The 16574-nt window shown below is 44.3% G+C and overlaps 2 protein-coding genes across 3 annotated transcripts in view; one reads left to right on the top strand and one right to left on the bottom strand.

Moving 5' to 3' along the window:
- The first annotated feature begins 3891 nt into the window (after positions 1-3891).
- Positions 3892-16574, top strand: part of apc2 (APC regulator of WNT signaling pathway 2) — a 28545-nt gene continuing 15862 nt past the window's right edge. The window contains exons 1-6 of the mRNA XM_071906626.2: positions 3892-4032; positions 7849-7939; positions 9047-9371; positions 9690-9798; positions 10341-10454; positions 11211-11303. Of these exons, the coding sequence (XP_071762727.2) occupies positions 3892-4032; positions 7849-7939; positions 9047-9371; positions 9690-9798; positions 10341-10454; positions 11211-11303 (873 nt within the window). The remainder of the gene's footprint in view (positions 4033-7848; positions 7940-9046; positions 9372-9689; positions 9799-10340; positions 10455-11210; positions 11304-16574) is intronic.
- Positions 11608-16316, bottom strand: LOC139917501 (uncharacterized). 2 transcript variants are annotated; one of them, XM_078285710.1, is made up of 5 exons: positions 16204-16316; positions 14113-15190; positions 13735-13933; positions 13269-13306; positions 11608-12552 (listed from the first exon to the last, which is right to left on the bottom strand). In XM_078285710.1, the coding sequence occupies exons 2-5, from the start codon at positions 15059-15061 to the stop codon at positions 11993-11995; spliced, it is 1746 nt and encodes a 581-aa protein (XP_078141836.1). In that variant the 5' UTR covers positions 15062-15190; positions 16204-16316; the 3' UTR covers positions 11608-11992. The 2 variants fall into 2 exon arrangements, with proteins under 2 accessions (XP_078141836.1, XP_071762731.2); XM_071906630.2 differs by lacking the exon at positions 16204-16316 and having other exon boundaries at positions 14113-15338.

The raw sequence follows: 16574 nt of genomic DNA, 5'->3' as shown, positions 1-16574 counted from the left end.
ATTACATCCGTTCTCACCAATCAAGATGGCTGAACGTGTTGCTGAGCCACGACAACAAAAAGTGAAAACTGATTCTCGTTATGATGATGTCTTGTAAAAAGATATCATCACAAAAAAATTATTTGATTTGAATAATAAAAACATTTTGAATATATGAAAAGTACATTGTAAGTGAAAGAAGAATCCAAAATTGATCTTTTTTGTCCACTTAAAACATTTTTCAACATTTTTTTTTTTTTTTTTGCTTCCAACCTTATTTAAATTTTTTTTGTTCACTTTCAAACTACAGATACAGAAGTAACTCCACACTCTGCACTGGAGAGGAAACCAGATGAAACACATTAGCAGCCATGTGTTTGTGAGCTGATTGATCGGTGAGCGGTTCACATTCGGAGGCAGATTGATTTTTTCCGGCCGCTGCCTGCTGGTCTGTTGCATAATAACCTGTCTGACTGCTGAACGGGACGAAGAACTGTTTGTTATTCTGTTTGCTGCAGAGAAGATAAGAATAAAATACCGATGCAGCATCATGGAGGTTAAAAAGAATAAACAGAACAGACCTGAAGTGAACAGATCATAGTGGAGATGATGGTTCTGCAGTGGGAGCTAGCTAACAGCCTGGTTAGCTCGCTGCTTCTTACTGAAGCTCCGGTCAGATTTGCTTTGTTTTGCTCAGCAGATGAATCTCACCAGGCGGCAAAAACCTTAAAACATCCGTTCAGTTTCACAACTAAGGGAATGTTTCTGTGAGTTGGATTGATTGTTCTGACCCGGTGCAACAAACTGTCTGACCTGCAGAGACTGAACCAACGTTTTGGTTTTTGTCTCCCGTGATGAATCAGTGGAGGCACAATATCTCAAACACCACTGATCAGATTTTAACAAAGACTATCGGGGAATGAACATGTCGTTGTCCCATTCCCACATTTTCAAATGACATTGATTTGCCTGAGGGGGGCGCTACAACGTTTGGGCTGGGGGGGGGGGGGGACTGCGTTATCTGTCCATCACACAAAATCTCACATCCCACTGATCTGAGTTTGACTAAACTTGGGGAAATGATGCATCTCACTGCTGCTTATGACTCTGATTGGTTCAAGAAGAAACTACAGCTCAAAACAAGGAGACGTGTTTGTTACTGATTGTCGAGACAGGATGGATTGACATTTTACCCACTGCCTTTGTTAATCCAGTGGACGAGAGGATGAGAGTGAAATACTGGAAGCTTCATCGATGCCTGATAAATCAAAAGGACTTGAGCACAGATGCTGAAAATGGATTTCAGGATTCTGGTTGGCTGTGGAGAGAAGATGAGAGAGAAACACTGGAACCAAAGTCAAGAGTACAAAGACTGCGTTTAGAGTTTTAAGACGTCTCCGATTGGTGGGAGCTCGCTAAGGCTTGTGGGTAGTGTAGTATTTAACATGGAAGTCAGGAATAAAACAGCAGCACAGCATGTCGATCTGACACAAGTTTAAACTTTGTAGTGAATAATCAGATATGGAATCATGAATGGGAAATTTCCTCGTGTGTTTGGTCCAGACTGCCGATGTGGTCTGAGTGAATCGAGGACCTTCACCTGTTTTTCACGACGCAGCGTTTCTGCACAAAGAGCCAGAACATCGTCCTTTACCAGCTCTGTTTGGCCTTACCCATAATTCCCCAGGAGTCGCCGCCTGGTAATGAATGACAGCAGTGACATTTGCCGCACTGACATTGCCCCCCCTCCGCCACCCCCACCCACACCCCTCCCCCACCCACCCCATCTCCTCTGCCTTTACTCTCTCTCCCTCTGATCTCGCTGTCGTAGCGCAGAAACCCTTCAGATGTCTGGAGGAGAGAACCTACTCCCCCCCCCCCCCCCCCCCCCCCCCCCACACACACACACACACACACCCACACACACGACACACACCACACACCATTACAGCTGCTCCTGGAGGAGGAGGGGAGAGTGTAGGGGAGTGGGGGGATTTCTTATTGACAAAAAGAAATCACATTGTGGAGCTTTTTTTTTTTTTTTTTTTTTTACAGAATATTGCAATGTTGACATGGATCTGCACACAAATTCCTTTTCAGTGTGTTTGTGTGTGTGTGTGTGTTTGTGTGTGTGTGTTTAATTTCCTCTGACATGCTTTGTTGATTTAAAGAAGCTTCCTCTCAGCCTCTTCTTCATATCTGCAAAATGCTGCAGTCAAGGTCACAGTTTGGATTTTAGTTTCCATTAAACTGCAGTCTGTCCAACAAAGAGTTTACAGTTCAGGAGAGACGGTCTGCTGAGAAAAAAGAAACAGGAACCTGCCTGACCGGCCTGATTTTTAAATCACAGGCCCTAAATATGTTTTATGTCACTGATGAATTGTGCAAAATGACACTAATGTAGAGAAGGGAACAGAGGAAGTGTAGGATCTATGTGTAGGATCTATGTTCATCAGGATGTGTTCATGTTCATTCTGTTGAAACACAAAACCTTTCCTTCAGAAGTGAAGTGACTCTCTCTCTCTCTCTCTCTCTCCTCCTGACACACTTCCCTCCCTCCCGCCTGAGGAAACAAAGCTCGTACATTTTTACACGCCGCGTCCCGAAAAAGAAAGAACCGACAGATATAAACACGTTAGACTTTTCTAATCGCTGTTTGTTTTCCCGCTGAAGCGCAGCAGGCGTCTCGGCTCTGAAACAGAAAAGCTCATTTGCCTCCGAGAGCAGAAACAGGAAAACACGATCAGATATTTACATTTCCACAGCGTTTCACATCAGAGAGACGCGGCAGACAGCAGCAGCCGAACACCGAGCCGCTGATGTGGATCTGTCTCCGTCTCTCTGCTGCTCCTCATCACGCTCAAGTCAGATTCATTTCCTGCTTCAGCCGGCGCCCCCTACAGGCTGACACATGCCTCACGCATCCTTTCACTTATTTTTTATACTTTCGAAAAAAGACATTTTCCATCCTCTATTTACATGTCTGAGCTTTTAGAAGGGCTGACTGCATGTAGCAGGTTCAGTTTTACTTTGAGGCTGGAAAAATGTGTTTATGTTGGTAATGTTTATAATAATTTAATTAAAACTGACCTGTATAAGCTACACAAAGAGTGTTTCTGGGTGTATGGCCAAACAGATTCTGCACTGGAGCTTTAATGTGCAGCGAACAGAGTTATAGCTACACAAGAGACAGAAACAATTCTGCAGACGTCATAAAAAAGGGAAAACAAGTGGAAAATGTAATCCACTATGAAGCCAGTTCCAGTGTTGAGAGCAGACAGGCTGAACAGCCAGAGGCCGAACTAGAGAACATGTTACCTAACAGACTGAGCAGGGAGCATTCAGACCCGACCGAGCGAAAACATCCATCAAAAACCGAGCTGAAGTGGATTTGACAGATGATTAGACGCCCTGTGTGCCATCTGCTGCCAAGGCCGAGCGGCGGCCATCTTGTTTCCTCCTGAGCGTCCGGGTCCGGCCGGGCAGAGAGGACGGAAACTTCACTGCAGCTTCTCTGTGTTCAGTTTCTCTCACCTGTTCAAACCCAGTGACAGAAGATTTATTTTCTTTATTCCTGACATAAACAAAGATAGTCTGCACTCTGTTTCTTCTTATTTCATTTTTCAATTCAGTTTTTTGCACTAAGGGTTTTTGTCTTTATTCCTGAAAAACAGACTGTTTGCAGCAGCGTGGTTTCTCTCTGACATGATGAGAGGCGACACTGTTCCAGTTTGACATTATTATTTGCTGTAGCCAACATGACGACATGAACCGCCATCGACCGGCCAGCAACACGCTTCTGCTTCGTTGGTGTCGGCGCGGCTCGGCACGACAGACCGCTCCGTAGCTTCTGTAACCCTGTTGACTCGTGTTGTCCTGTTCCTCCTGCAGGGGGCGCTGCAGCGTCTGAAGATGGCGAACGCCGTGGCTTCCTACGACCAGCTGGCCCACCAGGTGGAGGCGCTCCGCAAGGAGAACTCCCACCTGAGGAGGGAGCTGGAGGACAACTCCAACCACCTGTCCAAACTGGAGACCGAGACCTCCGACATGAAGGTCAGCGTCCTGATCCTTAATGTGATGTGTTTCCTGTTGAGGTGTGGGGGCGGGGCTTAACGCAGGGAGGGGTCATTCAGAAGTATGAACCAATGGGAGATCAGTTAGGGAGAGAAAGGCAGTTTGATTTGACGGGAGGGGGGGAGGGGCGGGACTGTTCAAATATCTGTGATGTTTTATTGAGTTTATTATTTGGTGCAGCATGATGTCACTGTTAAAGATACTCTGTTTTCAGCAAAGTAATGGGATTTTGATATAATATTTGGGTTTTGAGGGCATTTAATATTAAACAGGTGTATGTTATGACATGGAAAATTAGAAAGATATTTAATCTAAGGGCAAAATGAAATTCACAGACTCTTTTACTGGAACAGTTTTCTCCCAGTTTGGTTCCCAGTTCCCACTTGGAACCAAGGAGGTTCTATATGGACCCTGTTGTTGTTGTTGTTGTTGTTGTGGAATAAGGGGAAAAACTCTCTAGGTTGTTTGTATCTCATTAAAACACTCGTTGGGGGCGGGGCTTAAGCCAAAACACCGGAACAGAACCTATAAATATAAATGAAAATGTGCAAAACAAAGTCTGGATGGCAGCTTGAACAGGAAGAGGAGAACAGAGCTGAAGGATGAAGAACATTTTCATCAGGAGCGTCCGGGCGGTCGGTTCTCTGCCTTCGGCTTCCTCCTGACCCAGATAGAGGAGCGCGGCTCCGTCGATCCTGCCTCAATCCATCACTTCCCTCGCTGTCTCTTCTAATGAGGAAGAGGAAGAGGAGGAAGAGGAGGAAGAGGAGGTCAGCCAGCCAGTCAGTCAGTACCAAACTCGTCTCTTCAGTGAAATCCCACCACAGCAGGCTTGTTATCGTATTTTTCTTCATATAGTTTTCAACTTTTATTTCAGTATCAGTTTAGTTGTAGTTAGTTTTCAAGGTCGCTGTCTATTCACTTCAAATTCAAAATGTAAAATGATCCTTTCTCTGCAGAGTGGATATCAGTTTTCTCTGACAGAACATTTCCAGTATTTGAATTTCAAAGTAAGCCAGTTTTCTGAACTGACTGTACTGAGAGTGAATCAGACTCCTGTAACAAGTTATCTGGACAGATTTACATACATGATCCATACAGAAATTAATGAAATACATTTTCCTTGTTGAGTTTCATCCCATCCCTTCAATCACACAATAATGATTAACACAGTGAAAGTCTGATTACATCTCCACAAGTCACCAGTCACAGCCCCAACTTCCAGTTTATTAATCTGCTCAGTCTTTTAGTTTCCTCAGAATAAATCATCTTGGTGAGTCTTAATCACAGAAACTGTGGGTTTGCCTGCAGGAACAGGATCCTCTGCAGCAGCTTCAGTCCGCTGCAGGTCTGGACTCAGTTTCCTTAAAGTCTTCACTCACTTCCTCACCGATCAAACTGATTTCTGAAGAGATACAGAGAAAAATGTTGCTGTTGTTGCTGAGCGTGTGGTCGGTTCAGCCTTCAGAACAGCAGAGAGACTCAGTTTGATTCTGATGTTCAGTTTGAATTGAGGCGTTCTCATCGTCTCCGGGCTAACGCTGCTCAGTTTCAGGCGGATGATGTCAGATTTACTTGTTGTCATGGCAACGCTGACAAATTCTGATCGGAGCATTCAAATACAAGTCGCATGTAGGTCGCATGGCTCAGGATCTGATCTGGTAGCTCAGATCCATGTGATCCAGATGGGAAATGAAAACATGCGACTCCATGCAGCTTCTTGCTGTTAGAGGCTGTCTTGTGTCTTTTGTTTCCTTGTGTTTTATTTTGTTGCAGACTGTATTCCATCTTTTTGTTTGCGATTGATTATTGATCAGTTAGGTCTAGGTAGGCTCGCTCTCTGTGAAGTTCTTTGAGACAGACCGTGATGAAGAGCCGCAGGAAGGAACCGGACCTGAACACATCCGATCTGAGTCACATGGAGGAAAAATAAGAGCTGGAACCTTTCAGCTGCAGAGCGGAGCCTCGGTGTGACAGCTCTCTGTGGCTTTAACTCCTCCTCACATTATACAGACACTGTGTTGCAGTGGTGTGTGTGTAGATGTTTGACTGATCTCAGGTCAGGAGGCAGTGTGGACGGGTTTTGACCCGACGGCCTGCGTCAGTCTGCTGACAGGCTGCAGGTCGGGACGGGGTGTGAAGACGCTGCAGCTGCCTGAGATAAAAACATTCACCTCTGCTTCACCTTGGGCTCATTTCACTGTGCTGCAAAATGACTTTTTGGTCTAAAATCTACATAAAGTTCTATTTTCAATGAAAACAGAGTGGAAGTTGAAGAAATTTATGTGAAAGAATGAAATTCCCATAATAGAAAAAAGTAAAGTATTCACCCCCTTTGTCTCACTGGGGAAACATTTCAAACAAATGTTATTTATTTTTTATATTTACGTAAAAAGGAGACAATTTTAATTCAATTATCTGAATTTCCACTCTGATTCTGTAGATTTTAGAGCAAAAATCTCAAATTAATCTAGTTGGAACTAATTTTATACAAAAAAAAGTACAAAAAGAGATAGATAGATAGATAGATAGATAGATAGATAGATACTCATTTCTGACAGTGTAGTAAAAATGGAAAACTAAAACCTCCACCTTATATGACAAAAAACATATAAGCTGCATAAAACACATTCATGCACACACACAGATGCATAATCACATGCACACAGACACATGCATATAGACACACACACACACACACACACTATCACACACGTGTCCAGATGCTGTGTGCAGCTGGATTATCCGCCGGCTTCATCCTGAGCTCAGCGGCTCTCAGCAGAAGAGACGAAGAGACGGACAGCAGGAAATAAAACAGAAACACGTAGAGGAACAGCGACACGATGAGTTCAAGGACTGTAGGAAAGGAGTTCAAACTGTAGGAAATCGTATTCTCCAGGTGAGTGTGGACAGTTTGGTGGATTCATGTTAGTGTTCAGACTGACAGGAGGAAAGGATTCAGCTTCAGTCAGACGAACATGACGGGGAACAGGGAGCAGAACAGGGAATCCATTTAATCCTGCAGCAGAGCTTCAGTGTGACATGAACACATCCAGGGTTAAAATGACGTGGAACTAAGTGAGGAGGAAGCTTGTTTCCATCCAGCCTGGGAAAATAAAATCTGAAACAGGACAGAAAACACACAGCGTTGGAAACAGCTGGAGATCTCAGATGTTCATTCATGTTCATTTCTGTTGACAATGCAACACAAAACCTGAGGAGAACTGGACTGCAGGAGACTGATGTCCATCTAACCTGTTTTACATTGAAGAAAGTTTTTTTCTGTGGCCATGACAAAGCAATCTCATTACTGTCCATTAAGTTCATAACACATCACAATCTGCTCTGGCTCTGTTATGGGTTTGGTGCAGTATCTCAGATCTAATGTTTGTTATTATTTATTATCATTTTATAGGATACAGCAAAGAGAATATAAATCAGAATATAGCAAAATGTTCTGTTTTGGGGTAATCCTCAAGTTCCTTTTTTTTTTTTTTTATCCAGTCTCCATCTTTGTCCCTCAGCCTCACTGTGGTGTTTCTGCACTGCTCTTCCCACAGATCACCTGTCAATCAAACAGTGTGGGCGGAGCTTGGATTTCCTGTTGATGCAGTTTGAGTTTCTCTTCTCTTTGTCTGTTCAGACATGTTGGCTATCAAACAACAAACCAGAAACATAGGAGGTCTGGTGGAGGAGGAGTGGAGGAGGAGGAGCAGGAGGTTTCTCTCTCTCTCTCTCTCTCTCTCTCTCTCTCTGTGTAATTCTCCATGGTTGTTCCTCCTCTTCTTCCTGCAGGAGGTCCTGAAGCAGCTGCAGAGCAAACTGGAGCAGGAGGCCGGAACGCTGGCCTCGTCCGGCCGGAGCGACGTCCTGGACCAGCTCAAAGGTCTGAGCATGTGTGTGTGTATATACTGTATATGTGTGTGTGTGTGTGTGTGTGTGTGTGTGTGTGTGTATCTGGATGGAGACATCAGTGCAGGGTGACTGGCTCTGTCAGACCCTTTGGGACCGATCAGCATTACAACATGAATAGACTCAATCCAGCTAACGTGATTGGCCGGGCTGGGTCTGCCTCGTTATGCCTCAATCCAATTAAGAAGCCAATTAATGTCTCCAGTTGTCTAGATTGGAATTCAGCTGACTCCGACTCAATTAACAGTAGTCTGTTAGCAGTCCAGTCCTCCTGTCTGCAGCACAGCCTCCTCACTGATGATTACACTTCAGATTCTCCAGCAGTCTGCTTCCAGACTCCTGAATCGCGCCCCGCCCACTTTTAGATTTTGTCGCGCGTCAATGGCTTGTTCTCGCTCAGAGAAACATTTGAGCCAATCAGCTCCTTTGTGGGTGGTTTGAACCATTCATGCAACGGTTTTTCATTGGTGTTTCAGCAGAATAGATTTGTTGAAATCACCTCCTCAACCAACAGATTGTCTTTGCTAAAACAATATTTTAGTCCAAATGGACGACATTCTTCAGTTGGTAAATGTCTGCTAACCATGTAGAGGCTGACTGGCTGCAGCATCATGTGACTGAAGTGACGTCAGAGCGGCCGATACGTCGGTCACTAGTGATCGGTTCAGATACGTCGGTCACTAGTGATCGGTTCAGATACGTCGGTCACTAGTGATCGGTTCAGATACGTCGGTCACTAGTGATCGGTTCAGATACGTCGGTCACTAGTGATCGGTTCAGATACGTCCGTCACTAGTGATCGGTTCAGATACGTCGGTCACTAGTGATCGGTTCAGATACGTCGGTCACTAGTGATCGGTTCAGATACATCCGTCACTAGTGATCGGTTCAGATACGTCGGTCACCAGTGATCGGTTCAGATACGTCGGTCACTAGTGAACGGTTCAGATACGTCGGTCACTTTTCTCTCTACCCCACTATGTCCTGTCTGTCTGTCTCTCCTTTCAACTGTCAAATAAAAGCAGAAAAACGTCCAAAAAACGTTCTAAAGAAAAGTCAAACTTCTTCTTCGCCCCTGCAGAGTTGCACATGGATCTCACCAACTACTATGAGCTGAAGTACCAGCCTCACAACCTGCGGCTGCTGCCGGACAGCCTGTCCCACGGCGGGGGGGAGGGGGAGGAGCGCCTGGCCCTGCCCCCCCCCTCCTCCTCCTCCTCCTGCTGCTCGGTGGCGGGCCGGGCCCGGAGCCCGCTGCGCGCCTCGTCCCGTCAGAGCGCGGCGTCCGGAGAGGCCGCCGCCCTGCTGCCGCACCACTTCCTGGACGGAGCCCCGCCCAAAGCCGCCATGATCGGAGGAGACGGACGAATCAGCGAGCAGCATCTGGACGAGCTTTACAAGGAGAGGTGAGCTGCTTCAGATGATGCTTTCGGTTTTTCTTTTGTTTGAAGTGAGATCTTTTCCTTATGACACATTATTTTATCTCACCTGCAGAATACTACTGCTACTACTACTAATAATAATAATAATAGTCTTTTTTTATTCTTTTTCTTATTTATTATTGATATTATTATTATTATTATTGATAATAACAATACTACTACTACTACTACTAATAATAATAATAGTGATATCTAATGCCCTGTGTGTGTGTGTGTGTGTGTGTGTGCGTGTGTGTGTGTGTGTGTGTGTGTGTGTGTGTGTGTGTGTGTGTCCGGACGCAGGAGCCTCCTGCTGGGGGAGATCGACCGGGAGGAGAGGGAGCGCTGCTGGTATTACACCCAGCTGGAGGCGCTGTCCCAGAGACTGGCCCAGCTGCCCCGCATCGACACGGTGAGCACACACACACACACACACACACGCACACACACATCACAGAAATATGGTCCCACATTCATATTCAAAATGAACAGTTATATTGTCACCTTTGATGAGTAAAGGCATTGCTTTATTGAATTGTGTTGGAGTCAAGCTTAGATTCTGGCATCATTTGAATTTTTGAACATTCAGCAGATTGGTCAGTATTGTCTTGGTCTAAATTAATCCAAATCTGATGTTATAGTTTGTAGCATTATATAAAAAAAATCACCAGAAATGTATTTGGAAACAAATCGGAAAAGAAAACCCACCAGGGAGCATCAGGACCAGTGACTAATAATCTATCATACATACATCAGCCATTGATCCACTTTGTCCCCAGAAATGCGGTTGATGATGTCACCGCCCTACGCAACTATAAAGCCTGTATGAGCAGGTTTGGAGGTTTTGGTGGTAGATGACATCAGATGCAGGAGCTACGCTGTACCTTAGTGTCCAGTGGAGTGACGCCTCTGTCCTGAACTCCATCTTTGTCTGACCTTGGTGTTTTGTTGTAGTTCTCTCTGCAGATGGATCTGATCCGTCAGCAGCTGGAGTTCGAGGCCCAGCAGGTCCGATCCGTCATGGAGGAGCGCTTCGGTACCAGCGACGAGATGGTTCAGAGGACCCAGGTGAGACCACCGGAGACCGGCTCCTGGTTGGCTAGTCACAGACTCTGTTAGCCACGCCCACTTCTAAGAATGTTGACGGGAAGCAAAGATAGTCTCTGTTTATAGGATGAAAACTGAAGGAGGGTTTGACATGAGGAGAAGACAGTTTGGCCAAATACAACACTGATTAGACATTACCTGAAATATTAGATTAGATTAGATTAGACATCTTTATTAATCCCCAGTGGGGAAACTCAACTTAAAGGGGCAGTTCAGGTTTTTCAGAAGCCAATCCAAAGTCATATTATTCTAAATTAATCGAAAATCACATGCAGCACATTACAAACTGTTTCCTAGCTGTTTGGTAAAAGTTTACCATAGTTAAGGACTTAAATATAATATTTTAAAGATGTGGTCAGCCTCATTGCCTTGCACTAGTAATGATAATTTATTGTTAATAAATGCTAATTACTATTATTATGTCCTTGTGCCAGTGGTGTTGGATGGATGGGAAGGAGCCTCAGTTCATGATAAATCAGATCAGCTTTGTTAAAATCTGAACTATCTCTTTAAAATGTAAAATATGTTAACAATTTTTAAAAACATTTGTAAAAAATGTATAACTATTTGATTCTTTTAAATAAAACAGTTCTAAGTACAACTGCATAACCTACAAAACAAAGACAACTGCTGGTAGAATTAGAGCACATCTGGAGCCTTTGTCTGAGTAGTGTGTGTGTGTGTGTGTGTGTGTGTGTGTGTGTGTGCGTGCTGCAGATGCGTGTTGCTCGTCTGGAACAGCTGGAGAAGGAGCTGCAGGAGGTGCAGGAGGCCCGGGGCAGCCAGGACAACAGCCTGTGTCAGCTACAGGTCAGACACACACACACACACACACACACACACACACACACTGCACACATAAGCAGATGCATCAAATGGGTACAAATATATACACATGTGCATGCCAACAGGCACATACACACTCATGCAAACACACATCATAAATGCCTCCACACACATACTCACCTAATGTATGTAGACATAAACACACATATACACACACGTCACATATGCACACACACACACACACACACACACACACTCTCTCTGTGTATCAACACAAGACAGAGATAACATCAGACTGTAAATATGACTACAGACTACGCTGAGTGTTTATTAAAGTAGCTTTTTAAATATTTCATGCTGTGGATCAGTAAATCTGCCAAAGAGAAAAATATAAATCTAAAAACTTTATTAGGCAGTAAACCAGAAGAGAGTTGGGTGTGTAACTGCAATGTCCTGAGTTTGAATCCAGCATCGGACATTTTTGTTGATTTTATCCAATTAAGGCAAAAGTGTCAAAAAATAACCTTAATAAAAGAATACAAAAATTCGACGAACAAGATGATCAGGTACAAATTAAGGGCAAAGCTGAAAAGAGCCGATGTCTGAGGTGATCGAGTCCCAAGTTCAAGTTTTCAGTGAGTAAGTCGAGTCATCAATATTCAAGTCTGAGTCACAAGTCATCAAAATTGGGACTCAAGTCCTACAATTGGGATTCACTGCAGCAGGCGCTCCCAGTCCAGCTGCACCTGGCTCAGCGACACCGAGGCGTCCGAACCCCAGACCCAGAAACCGGGGTACAGCGGCTCGGTGAAGGCAGCGCTGAAGGTGTGGAGGAGCGTCATGGAGTCCGGACGGACGCTGTAGAAGGACAGAGACCCGGCCGCCCAGTCCAGATAAACGCCGACTCTGCGGGCCGAGGGACGCGGCGAGGAAGAGCCGAACCTCTTGTTGTCGTGGCAGGGAGTGTAGCTTCCCTCGCAGCACTCCAGAGTCCAGGACTTGCCGTTGTGTCCCAGCAGGCAGCCGCTGGCGTCTCCGTCCCTGGAGATGCTGTTGTAGGTGACGCCGACGTCCGCCCCCCCGCTCCACTCCACCTCCCAGTAAAACCTCTCCATCAGGCCTTCCCTGCACAGGACCTGAGGGCAGCCGTCGAACCGCTCCGGGTGTTCGGGGTACCGATGGTCCGACCAGACGCGGGTCGCCTTCCTGTTGTCGTCGGACAGAAGGAGCTCGGGGTTGGCGGTGTTCGGGTCCAGAGTTAAATAACAGGCGACTGAGGAGAGGAAGAAGAGACCGGGATAGACACAGACACGGGCCTCAAATTTAACTTAACCTAATCTCACACAAATACATGAAATGAACACGACTTGTTAACACCAAATTACATGCTGGATGGACGATGAGCTTGACTTCAATGCCAGAGACTGGAGTTCAATTCCCAGTTTGTATGAAGGAATTTTCTATCGGGAGTCAAATTTAAATTTTTCGTTAAAGTTTTTCTTATTTAACCGACCAAAGCCTTTCCCAAACCTTAACCGAGTTGTTTTAGTTGTCTAAAAGTCAATCTTTATCTGAAAATGTCGTGTCCAATTCATGTTTTTGTCACAGAATCCAGTTCATGGTGGAGGAATGTCATTTTCACATAATTCGTGTCCACAGCACATACATCTGTGTTTCAGAGTTTGTGCTCATTTCACCACTTTTTATGAAATCAGGTTGGTTTAACATGAGGCTCCTGGCATATCCAAACCTGAGTTTGTGTTTAAATGAATGAATGTAATGAAGCATTGTCTGTTTTCAGCCTTTCAAATACGCAAAAAGAATAAATTAATTTATTCTTTTCTCTGCTAAAGGTTTAGCCCCAAACCCCTCAAATATTTCAATACTTACTAAAATGTAGGCTTAAAATCTAAAGAAGTGGTGGAACAGACATAAGCATCATTCAGAATAGTTTTGATTAAAGATTGAATCAAATCCATGTCAACTTACAGTTTTTCAAGGCCCACAGTTCTCCTCCTGGCTGATCCCTGGAAGACCAGAACATGATCCGGTTAGACTGAAAACATGACATTTAACATTTCACATTTAAAGCTGCACTAGGCAGGATTTTAATATGAATATCAACACGTCTTCTCAGTCTAAACCAGGAAGCGTGTCTGCAGCAGCAATCAGCGATCGCTGTCCAGCAACCCCATCGCCCCAACCGTCACTCCTGCTCTCTGTTTTAGTTTTGCATACATCAGGGTTTGGTTTTTACGGTACTTAACGGTACGAGCCGTTAGACTCAACTTGGAGACAGTACAGTGTGTGTGAGCCAATCAAAACATTGTGTTGTTGTAATTCCCTGCTCGGCCACAAGAGACCTGCTCTCAACACTGATCACAGATTGGGGCTTTAATGAAAGTCAATAAAAATAGCCCAGAGCGCTTCTTGTGGCAACGTACAAAAGACTCACCTCATGATGTCTCCAATAGAGTCATTTTCCACGAAGAGACCGATTCCAGAGGCCAGACTCATTAAAGGGTTTTCATCTTCCTCCTCCTCCTCCTCTTCGTCTTCCTCCTCCGTCCTCAGCTCTCCTAACACTACGGAGGAATCATCACTCACGCTGCAGTCTTCACTTTCAGACGTCGAGGCAGCAGCCTTCTCTTCGTCTGTGGAGAAAAACTTAATGTGAATGCACTTAAGATTTATTACCGTAATAAACTATAAATGTATGGTACAAAGTGCTTCACATCAGCGTAAAAAGCAAGTATATTAAAAACAATGGATAAAACAGGGAATAAAACAAGTGAATCCCAATGAATATGAAATAATAGCAGAGAAGAAAGACCTGTTTCCAAGGCAAGGATCCTCTCCTCACTTTGCTGTGTTTCAGAGAAAGTTCTGGTCTCGGTTTTCTCCCCGGAGGACTTTATATCCAATTCACTGGCCGTTGGATTCACCGCAGACTCCATATCGTCGGTCATTTTCCCGGCGTTGACCGTCTCTCCATTCTCGTTTGAGCGGTCATCTGTCATCTTTTCCTTCCTCTTTTCTGAAAGACTCTTTTTAGATTCCTGCATCTTCTCTCCTCTGGTCTTTGAAAGTCTAGTCTGGTCTCTTCCAAACAGATCGTTCAGTTCGATCTCTGAACAGTCTCTTCTAGAGCGGCCTGTTCTCTCAGCTTTCTCCTCAGACAAGACTTTTATTTTGAAGTTGCCGGGGAAGTCTTCCTTTGAAGCAACGGCCTTGTTGTCTTTCTCTTTTGAAAGACCCATTCTGAAGACGCTGGTCAGGTCTTCCTTAAATTGACTCAAGTCCTCTTTGAGAAGGCTCAGCGTGTTTGTCGTCTTGAGTTCTCTCGCCGCTGCCTGACTCGTCTTGAGATCTGCGCTCTTCGTGTCTTTTTCCTTGGAGAAACCGACACTGAAGACACTGGTTAGGTCTTCCCTAAACTGACTTAAGTCCTCCTTGAAAAGACTTAGTGGGTTGGTTGTCTTATATTCTCTCTCCGTTGACTGACTGGATGAGTGGTCTGCGGTCTTCATGTCTTTATCCTTGAATACATTCATCAAGTCTTCCTTAAACTGACTCAAGTCCTCTTTGAGAAGACTCAGTGGGTTGGTCGTCTTGTTTTCTCTCTCCGTCGACTGACTTGTCTTAAGGTCTTTCATCCTGAGGTCTTCCTCTGTTTGCAGGTCTGTGATGAATCCGCCGGTCAAGTCATCCTGCTGCAGACGCATTGCAGAGTCGAGCTCTGTCTGACCTCCGCCGGTCACGTCATCCTGAGAAAGACTCATGTCCGTCTTTGTCTTTCTTCCTGCAGAGACTTGTTTCAGCAGCAGTGAATGTTTGGTCTTTATCTTTGGAAAGTCTTGTTTTAAAGGTCGTTACATCCGGCTCACTGTTGGAGAGACTTCAGACCCTACCTGGATTTTAAGATAAATTTGGAACTAATTAGAATCAATTACGCGTGATGAACGTACATTGACAGATAAATCATTGGTATAAAACTAATACTTCTTTGTCTTGGCTTTTATTTCCTTCCCTATCACCCATAAACATTCAAGGGTCACAGGAATATTTGTTGTATCTCTTGTCAGGGTGTTGTGACCTCTGACCCTTTTGCCTGTAATAATGGTGATCTACGACTCGAAGCTTATTCGTCCATGTAGTACCTGACTCTGACTGAGACAGTGACCGAGCTGCAGCTGAGTAAAAATCTTCCTCGGCTACATTCCAGTTCTTTATCTCTGATCAGGTACTTCTTGAAGTACTTCAACGGTTAAAGACAACTCAGTATCTTTACAGGTATTTTACATAGTGTCAGCTATGAAGAACTATATCAGTCTGTTTAAAGTTTTGATTGGAGTTACGTTTTCAAATTTCATTATCTAGAATTTAACCTTTAAGAAGGGTTTCATTCCAAAACTTTATATCCATTTTGGGAAAAAAATGCTACCTGAAATTCATCAAGCAATACTTAATCTAATTAGACAATACAATCAAATGATTCTGTTCTAATAAAATTAATTATTTTATAACTAAATGTCTTCAGATGATTCCTAATGTGCTTAACTTTCATGCTAGCAGTCAATATGAGAGAGTGGCTGTGATTTCTTTTAAATATCATTTTAGAACGATTTAATTTGTAGTTTAAGAGACTAGAGGCTGTGAACATCCAGGCGATGAAGAACAATTATTCAAACTACAGTTGACTTGTATTGTCTGTACAACTGAAATTACACTGGCTGTCCAAAACATTTCAAAACAGACCTTATGATTCATCTGAAGCCTTCATAGTCATAGAATGATTGAATGAGCAGAATAATTTGAAACCAGGTTATGTCCTGTGAAGCCGCTCAAATCCCTCTAAATCCCTCCAGCCTGCACCCAGAACAACCAGAATATCTCAGTCAGTGACGGAGCAGAGTGTACTCACAGCTGACAGCCTCACTCTCCATTTGATTCTCTGATTCTTGCTTTTTAAATGGGAAATGAAGACGACCGAGACGGCGTCCGGCACGCTGTCAGGCAGCTGTGTGTCTGCTCTCAGTCTAATCTCTCCGTCAGAGGACAGATGACATTCTTTCATTCAGCTGCACACGTTTCACTTTCCTGGTTCGACCAGTTTGTCACCATTTCATCCTGACTGCACAGTAAAGACTAGTCTGGCATTTATACGACCGACCTGCAGTGTGGTTTGTAAAGTGTTTAGGTGGGTTCTTCTATTTATACATGCACTCATGATGTCCTCAAGGATGAGATGAGGAGGAAAATCCAAAGTGAGCACATTTTGCTGCTCCTTACTTC

Source organism: Centroberyx gerrardi, chromosome 9 (genome assembly GCF_048128805.1).
Source record: "Centroberyx gerrardi isolate f3 chromosome 9, fCenGer3.hap1.cur.20231027, whole genome shotgun sequence".
NCBI lineage: Eukaryota > Metazoa > Chordata > Actinopteri > Beryciformes > Berycidae > Centroberyx > Centroberyx gerrardi.
The sequence above is the reverse complement of the archived record's forward strand: the minus strand, read 5'-3'. Positions and strand labels throughout refer to the sequence as shown.